Genomic DNA, 12,114 nt, shown 5'->3' on the forward strand with positions numbered 1-12,114 from the left:
CAGCATTCTATTCTTTCTACCCTTACTTCACATATCCATGCCAATTTGTGTGTTATTTTCGTTTTATGATTACTGAGGTTCAACCACATACACTTGTATATTTAGGCTTCAAGCGGACTATAAGTAGTTTGAAAAGGGCATAAGAAAAAGTCATATAATTTCACTGTGAACTATAAATAAAACCAGTAGAAATAATTATTTTTACATTAGCAATTAACCTTAAGGATTAGAAAGTATGATTTTGAAAATTTAATAATGTCACACTGGAAAAATGGCAAGCCCTTAAAAGTATAAATTTATCTCTAAAAAGCTAAACTGCTCGAAACAAGCCCACTCATGAGAATACTGGCTAAATGGGCTGTCTTCCAACTCCTATGACTTGTCTGAGAGTGGAGAACAACCACTCCTGCACAGAAGTGCAGATAGAGGTGGTTTGCTCTTCGTCTTTACTCAGGCGCCCTCTACTGACAGCAAAGCAAAAGAGACTACGGAAATACACTCGCAAATTTCATCAGTACAGGAAAAGAATTTATTTTTTAAATACTTCAAAATCAATATTTTAGATAAAACCACATTAAAAACGAACTTTACTACAGAACCAAGAAAAAATAAACATCTGTGAACTGACAATTCAAGTTAACACTCAAATCTTACATGTGGCAAATGCTATATTTCAATATACTACTTTACCATCGATGCTAATCCTTAGATACAAGAAGGATTAAAGATCTTAAATCCATTTTAAATAATTTCTCTGTAGGGGAATGTTTACCTGGATCTGTTCTGGCGTCCATTGGTCTAGGTTGACTGACTTGACCCTGGATATATGAACCCCAAGATTCCTATGGATGCCAGCACATCTGATGCAAATAAACACACCAATATTCCAGGAAGCCCATCGAGGACCTGATTACAGAGAAGAAACAAAGAAAAGCTAGCATTAAAAACTAAAAAAATATCATAACAGCATATAAGAAGCATTCTGGTTCTTCATACAATCGTAACGAAAGGTTATAGAATTCACGGACTCAAATTTTCAAAGGGCAAAGCAGCAGCTTGCTAAGAAGACGTGTCTTGGTTGTGCTGAAAGGCTATAAATCAAACTTCAAAAACTCTAATCAGTTTACTAACTTTGCCTTCCTAGGAACTTCCCCCAAAATCTTAAGAATTTAAAACTACTTTATGTGAACAGTTTTTTCACTAGCATATTTGATTCAGGAGTAGTAACAGCCCACAGTAAAGGTAAGTCGTGTATTAAATGTGTAGGGTATTGTTTAAAAGACTACCAACAAGTAAAAATCAAAGAGGTTTTTTAAAATGAAACAGAAAATAGTAAAAAACAATGAACCTAAATAGAAAAATGGACAAAAAAGATACAAATGGGTAATTCACAGAAAAAGAAATGTGTGGCCAATAAACACATAAAAATATATACACTCTCACTGGTAATGGGGAAAATGCCCTTTAAACAACTTCTACTTTGCAATCTACACCTTGAGGAGGGGAACATTTTTATCAATTAATACTATTAATAATTATAGGACAAAAAAGGACTGCCTCAAGAAGCCTTTTATCAACATGAATAAATCCCAGATATAATCCTGAGATTAAGAAAAGTTACAGATGAACTGAGGTATGTTACAAAATGTTAGTCTTTGAGTCAAAAAACTGATTCAAACACCATAAAGAAACTCACCTAAATATGTAAGATACAAGCCTTAGCTGTACTATTCTTTGTACCTTTGACTGTACTATTTCTTGATAATCTTAAATGTTCTCATGGTTATCTTCATATATCACTTGTACAATTAAAGTAAAATGGAAAATAAAAGTAATATCTGGAAATCATATCAAATTTTCAGAAGCTCATATATAAGATTTTTCTAAATGGCTTGATTATGAAAAATACAGTAAGAGATATTAATAAAAATCAAGCTTTTTAAAAAATTTAGTTTTTTTTCTGTTTAAGTACATACTTTTTATCTAAAGATGAGAATCTACAAAATAACACCAAGGCTAAAAATTTCAATGTAGTTAACACTAAACACTTTCCCCAAAAATTCCTTAGGAGAGAAGTTACGTGTATACAATTTATGTCAAAATATCTTGCTTTTAAATTTGAGAAATGACACCTATAAACAGACAAACATCTGGGACATGCTCTATTGAAGTCTCTATTTGACCACCAACAGTCAAAATGAGTTAGCGGTCAAAAGACCACTGCTGTCCATGTACTCAGCCACTTGTGAGCTGCGTAAATTACACTGGACCTAGTAACAGAGCTGGAAGGTTCTCATCTGCCCAAAGGAGTTAGAATGGCTGCCCTCAACACTTAGGTGAGATTGTACGGAAAATATTTCTAAAGTTTTAAAGCACTACTTAACGCACATTACTGCCATGTTAAGAAATTCTGATGATCAAAACATAACACTTCTTTTCCTCTAGACAAGCTCCTATATTGGCCTGTAAAACAACTGTATCTTAACTTTCCTCAAAAGTAACTCCTATGAAGGCCAGAGCATGACGAGAAAACAGAAATTTTCAATTACACTCTAAGAAGGGCTTGATTTTTGTAAAAATAGAATGATTTCCCTGGGAATAATGTGCCAGAACCTCAGCCAAATACCAAGGGAAATTTTTCTCTATAGCACGATTTTCCTAATGTGAACGCTATGACTGAATGAACTTGCATAATACGATGCAACTCTCCATGCAGGTAGAGAACTGCTGTACCCAATACAGTGGTGCATTTTTATAACAAAAGATAAGAAAGGGATTGAAATGTATAAAAGCCTTGTGCAAGAATAATGCTAGCAGTAATATTTTTTAAAAAGGCTACATTACTATTGAGCAAAAGCTAGATATAAGTAAATGTTAGATGATGTTGGCAGAGCAGAAGGGCGGGGCATTAAAGAACTGGGGGACCTTTCAGGAGCTGACAGAGGAGCACATAATAAAGGCCTCACACGGCAACTGAGGGGCCAACCCTGGCCCCCACAGAGAAGACCTCAGTCCTCGTCCAAGAGCGCCTGGCCTTTCCTGCTTTTGCACATGTTGCCCCCTCTGCTCCTAATGCTTCCTGCAGGCCATGAGGTGCCAGGCTCGCTCCGTCACAAGCCGCCTGCTCTGGGCGACTTTGGTGACCCCTCCAGCCACAGCTGCCTCCCCCCGCTACTCTCCATCACTCATAACAGGACAGTCTCCTCTGAAGTCTATGTAAAAATCTAAGGTAAACAAAAAGACAAATACAGGCAAACACAAATAGATGAACAGCTGGAGGGTCTAATTATTTCAGCAGCTAAGTTTCAAAACAAAAAAAGTTAAAAAACTGCAGCGTCAGTTTCAGATCAGTGTCTCTCAAACTCTAAGGCACATGCATGTACTGGGGGACACGATGAAATCGAATGGTTCTGGACAGTGCCTGAGACTCTGCAACCTGACAAGCAACCCGAGACACCAGTGCTGCCATTCACAGGCCACAGGGACAATAGCAAGACTCCAGACTACTTTTTGTATAAAGTGTCTCATAGATAAAAGTCCTTTTTCTGGCTGAGAGCATATATCTGCATTTGCTCATATGTGTTCTGTCCTTTCCCTCTTCCCATTCTATGTTTTTTCTTGTTTCTTTTCATGTGCTTTTGTTACCAAATTGAAATAGCTATAGTTATTTTTACTGCTTTCTTTTCCTTTAACCTTTATGCTATAATTGTTTTAGTATATAATTATGTTATATTTATTATATATATAAATTATATATTTAATATATATTATATATGATTTATATATAACTTAATTATATATTTATTTCTATAATATAGTATATATATTACATAAATTTATATATTATATAATATATATTATATATTTATATATTTATAATTATATAACTATATTTATATTTAAATAATTATATAATAAATACATATTTATATATAGATATGTATTATATATTATCTATATTGTATATTGATATTAATATATACTATATTGATATTATATAACATAACAATATATAATGTATATTATTTAATATATACTTAAATTATAAATAAGTATATAAATTAATATATTTAATATATATTTGATATATTGAATATATTTAATTATTTTACATTTTATATTTTATAATTTTATATTTTAAATTGTATATTTAATATACATTAAATATATGTTAATATATTTACTATATATTCAATATATATTAAAATTATTTATAAATATATTTAATATATAATGTATTAATGTTAACATATACCATAAGATATATTTTATATAATAGATTGTATTATGTATTATTTATTTATATATTATATGTAAATATAATTATATTTATTATTATAATTATATACCCATTTTAATACAATTATAATTATTAATATATTATATAATATAATTCTGATATACAGTCACAATTTTATATTTGCTAACTTCCTCAAAGTTTTGTGTATATTTGCATTTCCATTTCAGGTAGAAGAGTTCACTCCAACATCTCTTATAAGGCAAGTCTACTGGTCATAAACTCCCTCAGCTTTTCCCTGTCTGGGAAAGCCTTTATTTCTCCTTCATATTTGAAGGGCAACTTTCCTGGGTACAGTAGTCCTGACTGACAGTTTTTCTCCTTCAGTTTTCTGAGAATGTCATTCCACTCTCCTGGCCTACAGATTTTCTGTTTGAACAAACTCCAGGAGATAGTGAAGGACAGGGAAGCCTAAACAAAAAGCGTGCACTGCAGTCCATGGGATCGCAAAAGAGTTAGACACGACTGAGCAACGCTGGAACAAATGAGGGTTCCTTTGCAGGCAATCATCCTTTCTTCCTTAGCTGCTTTAAAAGTCTTTCTTTGAGACATAGAGATGACTAACAAACACATGAAAAGATGCTCAGCACTGCTCATTATTAGAGAAATAACTAATCAAAACTACCATGAGATACCACTTCACATCAGTCAGAATGGTCATCATCAAAAAGTCTACAAACAATAAATGCTGCAAAGGGTGTGGAGAAAAGGGAACCCTCCTACACTGCTGGTGGGAATGTAAAATTCCTTAGCTAACTTTATAAAGAGCTTTGGAGGTTCCTTAAGAAACTAAAAATAGAACTACCATATGACCCAGCAATCCCACTCCTGGGCATATCCAAAGAAAACAATAATTTAAAAAGATACCCCGATGTTCACTGCAGCACTATTTACAACAGCTGGAGAAGGAGGCAACCTAAATATCCATCAACAGAGGAATGGATAAAGAAGATGGTTACATATATACAGTGGAATATTACTTAGCCATAAAAAGAATGAAATGTCATTTGCAGCAACATGGATGGACCTACAGAAATCAGAGAAAGACATATATCATATGATATCACTTTTGCAGAATGTAAAAAAAAAATGATATATAAAAAAAAAATGAACTTATTTACAAAACAAAGTAGAGTCACGGATATAGAAAACAAACTTATGGTTATGGGCGGGGGTGGCAACTTGACATATACACATTACTATATATAAAACAGATAAAGAAGGACCTACTATATAGTATAGGGAACACTGATCATTACTCTTTAATGACCTACACAGGGAAAGAATCTAAAAAAGAGTGGATATATGTATTGGTCAGATGGCATCACCAAATCAATGGACATGAGCAAACTCCAGGAAATAGTGAAGGACAGGGAAGTCTGGTATGCTACAGCCCATGGGGTCGCAAAGAGCCAGATACAACTTAGTGACTGTAACTGACTCATTTTACTGTACCTGAAAGTAATACAACACTGCAAATTAACTATATTCCAATAAAAATTTTAAAAAAAGAAAAGCAGTGAAAATCCAGAAAAGGACTGCATTTAAAAAAAAAAAAAAAAGATAGTCAACGTGTCAAAACTTTCCGAGAAGTCAAGAAGAATGGGGGTAGGGCAGATGTGTTAACTGAGAAGGCACAGGTAACTTCAGGGCTGGAAGGCAGGGAAAGAGAAAGAATTAGTTCCTTCTTAATTCCATTACCAGGTTGTGGGGAGGGAGGGCATTTACCCATTTTGAATTCTATTACCCTGTTAAACCATTTCTCCCTTTCAGTCCCCAACTCCACATCTTTAACATATCTACAATCTTGATCCAACTTTATTTTGCATTACTCCAACTTACTTACACATTCAGGAAGCCAATCAGTTAGGAAGAAAGCAGAAGACTTTCTGCTTTCCCTTGAATACAACTCAGTTATCCCGTCTTGAAACTTTTCTGCACACCACCTCTCTTCCCTAGAATGTTCTGCTTGTGGACCACACAAGTCCTACCTCATCTTCAAAGCCTAACCAGAGTCCCATATTCTCCATGAAGCCTTTCCTTACGACCCCACACCTCCATTCTCCTTATAAATATCTATAGCCCACGACAGCTTGTCTCAGACAAGACACCACAACGGATACCTGCTGTTTCTCCACTTGTAACCAGTCACATCTACTGAAGTGAAAGGCAAGAGTTCTCATCAGGAAAGCAGTGTGTGGCCTGCATCACCTAGAGTAACCTAACAGGTCTAGATAAGCGAGCAGGCAACACAGTAAAAAAAAACCCGCTAAGTCTGATGACTTGGTCAAACACAAGTCCTTTAATACCTGAAGCAACCCATGATTTATTTAAAAGTAGAAACAAAAGCAAAACCTGTGAGGCAGATACTGTTCTTTTTAATATCCTCTTGCCATTCTTCCTTAAAAAAAAAAGAAAAGAAAAAAGCCCCTAAGTTTTAGCTACAAACAAGGCTACACTGATAGAGAATACATTTCTCAGCCTCCTCTGTAGCAAGGGTGGTCGACGGAATGTGAACTGAAACGATATGTTTTGCCATTCACCAGGGGAAAACTGGCCCAAACCGGGCCTGTGGTTGTCTGGCCTCTTCCCCTTTCCTGTGAGCTGAGCAAATGGTGAGAAGGGAAGCTGCTGCCTTGGATCCAGATATGAAAACCTCATGGTGAAGAGGACAAAACCACCAATACTAGTTCATCTGCATACTAATGTGAGGAAACAAACTTCTATCCTGCTGAAGTCAGAGTACCTGAGGGTCTTTCAGTTACAGCCTTTTCATACTGGTCACGACAGAGGATGAGGTGGTTGGATGGCCTCACCGACTCTATGGACGTGAGTCTGAGTACACTCGGGGAGTTGGTGATGGACGGGGAGGCCTGGCGCGCTGCAGTCCACAGGGTCGCAGAGAGTCCGCCATGACTGAGCGACTGAACTGACTGGGAGCTGTGGCAGCTACGCCCGTCATCTATCTAATTCAGTGTGCACCTTATATGTGCACGCTGGCAGCAGGGATCGGAGCATACCACAGATTTATTCCTTATTTCAGGGCCAAAACTGTAAAAGAGGTGTTTAAGAACAGTAAAGTACATTTTGATCAAACCTTAGTCTTCTAGATTCAACTTAAATCACCAAATATGTGCTAAGTGTCTACTTTTACTAAGGTATTAAATGAAGGAAACAAAACACAGATTCTTCCATCAAAGAGCTTGAACTTTAGTAAGTCATTCAACAGTTACGATGTATGTGCAAATGATGTAGGAAAAAGAAAAGGAAAGAGGAAAAGATGAACAAAGGCCAGGTATATTAGCACAGGCTTTGCCGAGTCAGCGGCATTTGAGGTGGTCACTGGAACAAAAGTCCAATTACAGCAGGTATGGTCTGGACAAGGTATAAAGACAAGGTACATTCTGGTTAAGACGCACAGTACCCCATCCACCTTGAAGAGTTTCACCTGTGCTGTAAAGTTACGGCCAACAAATACCATACCGCAGCACCTGATTACTGCTAAGTTTCTTCATTTAACTACGGATTTAATTTTTTTCAGTTGTGATACATATACACCTAACATTTATATGACAGAAGTGACTACTAGCTTTCAAACAGATATTAAATACAGTTTTAAGAAAAGAAACTCTGTAGAAACTGGAAAAAGTGAGTTTTGTTGAATGATAAATCATTAGGTATCCAAATAATGTAAAAACATATATATTTTTTAAAAAAGAACAGGAATTTTACTGAAAATTCATTATACTTGCGTTGTGTATCTCACAGTATTTGAGAAATAAAATGAAATTGTATGCCCTTCTGAAAAGAAACTTCTCTCAAGTTTCTGATTACCATGAGAGACTAACAAACAGAAAAATGTCTTTGAATCTTTTTATAAATAAAAAATTTCTTTCAAGACTTAATCCTTCCATAAAGCCTCCTCCCATTCCCCCAACACGTTTAATAACATGTATCAGGGTGATTTACCGCTAGTTGCTTCAGCTACTCCTCTGTGACACAGTGAGCTCTGGGCACAGGGATTCATTTCACTGATCTTGTCTGCTCTGTACCCAGCACAACGCCTGCCATAAAGCTGCAGACAGACCTTGAGTCACCTGAGTTACTGCTGCCAAACACACAAGCAAGTATGTAACAGGAAGCTAGCAGCTTACTGCATATGCAAAACATTATTCATGGTACTCCAGAAACACCGCCCGATATAATCCTAATAAATGTTGCTGTTGTTCAGTCGCTCAGTCGTGTCTGACTCTCTGCAACCCCATGATTCCTGCACGCCAGGCTTCCCTGTCCTTCACCATCTCCCACAGCCTGCTCAAACTCAAGTCCATCAAGTCGGTGATGCCATCCAACCATCTCATCCTGTCATCCCCTTCTCCCGTGGCCTTCAATCTTTCCCAGCATCAGGGTCTTCTCCAATGAGTCGGCTCATCTCATCAGATGGCCAAAGTATTGGAGCTTCAGCTACAGCATCAGTCCTTCCAATGAATATTCAGGGTTGATTTCCTTTAGGATGGACTGGTTGGATCTCCTTGCTGCCCAAGGGACTCTCAAGAGTTTTCTTCAGCACCAGTTAGAAAGCATCAATTCTTCAGCTCACAGCCACACACGACTACTGGAAAAACCATAGTTTTGACTATACAGACCTTTGTCGGTAAAGCAATGTCTCTGCTAACACACTGTCTAGGTTTTCTTCCAAGGAGCAAGCATCTTTAAATTTCATGGCTGCAGTTATGGTCCACAGTGATTCTGGAGCCCAAGAAAATAAAGTCTGTCACTGTTTCCATTTTTTACCCATCTATTTGCCTTCAAGTGATGGGACCAGATGCCATAGGAAGTAGATAATATTCCCACACTGTATTTTGGGGACTGAGAAATGTAGAATTAAAAAAAAAAACAAAAAACTAGCAATCAGAGAAGAGAGCTAAGACTATTCCATGATCAAATTCCAGAACACACTTGTGAATACTCTGCATCTCCTACCATGATAATTCCATCCTTCGAAACAAAATTCCTTTCCACTGGATGACTGGTTTTACTCTGCACTGTCACCGTTTGAAATGCTAAGTCATTTACTGTTGAAGCTAGTAATACAGATTTAAAGATGCAAATAATCTCTTCACCTCTCCAGAAGTATCAATCCTTCCCATATTATTGTAAGTTCATTTCTTTCCTCATTATACCTAAGCTTACAGGCAGTAAGAACTGGATTTGGCTTGGTTTTATTGCTGAAGAAGGAAACTGCGCTGGACAGAGAATTTGATCAAGGGGGAGCAGAGGAGAGGCGGAGGGCAGAACCCTCTGGGCGGGGAAGGCGGCTCACACGGCAGCACGCAGCGGGCTCCTGGGGACAGGGGACAGGGCCCACAGTAAAGGGGCCCTGAGAGGACACACTCACACCAAACACAGCCAGGACCAAGCAAACAAGCACAGCGCCCTTTCTCCTCACCACCGGGAGGCCCTTCGCTCCTCACCCCAGAGCACCGACTACCTTTCGCTGCTTGCGGTAGACCAGGTTATGGGCCAGGTCTGCTTGACGACAACCGAGGACCGGCAACAGTCTATGAAGACATGTTTTCCACAGCAAATAACCAAGCTACTAACTTGCAAAACAACGAGTGTGGGGGCAGGGGGGCTGCAAATAGGCATGAGGGATCTCTCTGGAATGATGGAAGTGTCCTAAAATTTTATAGCGGTGACAGCTACAAAACTCTGCCAACACATTAAAAATCACTGAATTACATACTTAAAGTAAGTGAGCTTTACAGCATGCAAATTGTATCTCACCAAAGCTGCTTTAAATTTTTTTATACATTTCTTTAAATATGAGAATGAAATACCATTTGTTCCTTTTACTGCTTTTTCTTTACCAGAACAGAAAGCATGGCAGCCAGCAGCAGAACTAGTGAGCTGACCCTGAGAAGTGCTAGAGGATGATCTCAGGATGCGTGGAGCGGACGACGTGCAGTCCTGTCAGACACAGAAATGGGCCAAGAAGACACGCACACAGCTCCCGTTTAGATGGCTTCATGATCAAACCCAAGTGTACACAGATGCTCCGTTATTACTATTTCAACAGCGGTTATTTCAGAGGGCCAGCTTCTGGCCGGCAAACATACTCAACAGAACATTTAGTTCACTTTTTAAAAAACTATATAATTTTTAAAGGCTACACTCCATTTACAGTTATTACAAAATGCTGGCTACATTCCCCATGTTGTGCAACACATCCTTGAAGCTCTTTTGTTTGTCCTTCAGTCGCTAAGTCGTGCCCAACTCTGGGTGACCCCATGGACTGTAGCTCGCCAGGCTCCTCTGTCCTCCACTATTTCCTTGTAGTTCACCTCATACCTAATAGTTTTGACTCCAATTCCCCTTCCCCTATTGTACCTCTCCCCATTTCCACTGGGAAACCCCAGCTCATTCTCTTTACCTGTGCGTCTGCTTCTTTATTATTATATTCACGAGTTTGTTATATTTCTTAGATTCCACATATAAGTGACATTATACAGTATTTGTCTTTCTGTCAGACCTCTTTCACTTAGCATAGTACCCTCCAAATCATCCATGCTGCTGCAAGTGGCATTACTTTATTCTTTTTTCTGTCTGAGTAATGTTCCATTGTATAAATATACCACATCATCTTAATCCAATCAACTGTTACTGGGCACTCAGGTTGCTTCCACAGCTTTGCAAATGTAAATGCTGTTGCTATGACATCAGGGTTTCAAATTAGTGGTTTTTGTCTTTTTAGATATATATAACCCAAGAGTCCCTGGAGAAGGAGATGGCAACCCACTCCAGTGTTCTTACCTGGAGAATCCCATGGACAGAGGAGTCTGGCAGGCCACGGTCCACAGAGTCGCAGAGAGTTGGACACGACTAAAGTGACTAAGCATGCGCAACCCAAGAGGAGAATTGCTGGGTCATACGGCAATTCTATTTTTAGTTGCTTAAGGCACTTTCATACTGTAGTCTTCCATAGTGGCTGCACCAATTTACATTCCCACCAACAGTGTGCAAGGGTTTCCTTTTCTCAACATCCTTGCCAACATTCGTTATTTGTGTTCTTTTTGATGATGACCATTCTGACAGGTGTGAGGTGATATCTCACTGTGGTTTCGATTTATGTTTCTCTGACGATTAGCAATGTTGAGCATTTTTTCATGAACCTGTTGGCCATCTGCATTTCTTCTTTAGAAAAATGTCTATTCAGTTTACTTGGGTCGTTTGTTTTTTCTGATGTTGAGCTGTATGAATTGTTTACATATGTTGGATATTAATATCTTATCGGCTGTATCATTTGCAAATATCTTCTCCCATTCTGTAGGCTGTCTTTTCATTTTGTTGATGGTTTCCTCTGCTGTGCAAAAGCTTTTAAGTTTAATTAGGTCCCATTTGTTTGTTTTTGCCTTTATTTCCTTTACTTTAGGAGAAAGATCTAAAACGTACTGCTGTGATTTATGTCAAAGAACGTTCTGCTCTAGGTTTTCCTTTTTAGTTTATTTTTTAAAATACAAAATATTTTAACATACAATGTTTTACTAGGAAGGAAATAAAATGTTTCTTTAAATATCCTTTTTTAAAAAAAAATATGAAAGTAACATTCTTTAGTATGACCTACTTGTCTACAGTTGATCTACCTCACATTTACATTTCTCTTCAAAGTGGCATCAGGAACGTTACCACATGACAGGCAGTGATAACATCTGACAGAATTTCTGCACAAGTTTCCAAAATTCAAAGAATCATTACAATGCTGATTAGAAGAAAGGTTCTGTGTGGTATTTTAATCAATCATTTCCAGGAGACTAGAA

At 37.6% G+C, this 12,114-nt stretch overlaps 1 protein-coding gene across 7 annotated transcripts in view; it reads right to left on the reverse strand.

Annotated features, from left to right (window-relative positions):
* The window catches only part of SMAP1 (small ArfGAP 1), a 159,594-nt gene that overhangs the window by 103,831 nt on the left and 43,649 nt on the right, over window positions 1-12,114 (reverse strand). For all 7 annotated transcript variants that reach the window (XM_043438931.1, XM_043438929.1, XM_043438928.1 and 4 more), the window contains exon 2: window positions 773-906. In XM_043438931.1, the coding sequence (XP_043294866.1) occupies window positions 773-906 (134 nt within the window). The remainder of the gene's footprint in view (window positions 1-772; window positions 907-12,114) is intronic.

Source organism: Cervus canadensis, chromosome 20 (assembly GCF_019320065.1).
Source record: "Cervus canadensis isolate Bull #8, Minnesota chromosome 20, ASM1932006v1, whole genome shotgun sequence".
Lineage (NCBI taxonomy): Eukaryota > Metazoa > Chordata > Mammalia > Artiodactyla > Cervidae > Cervus > Cervus canadensis.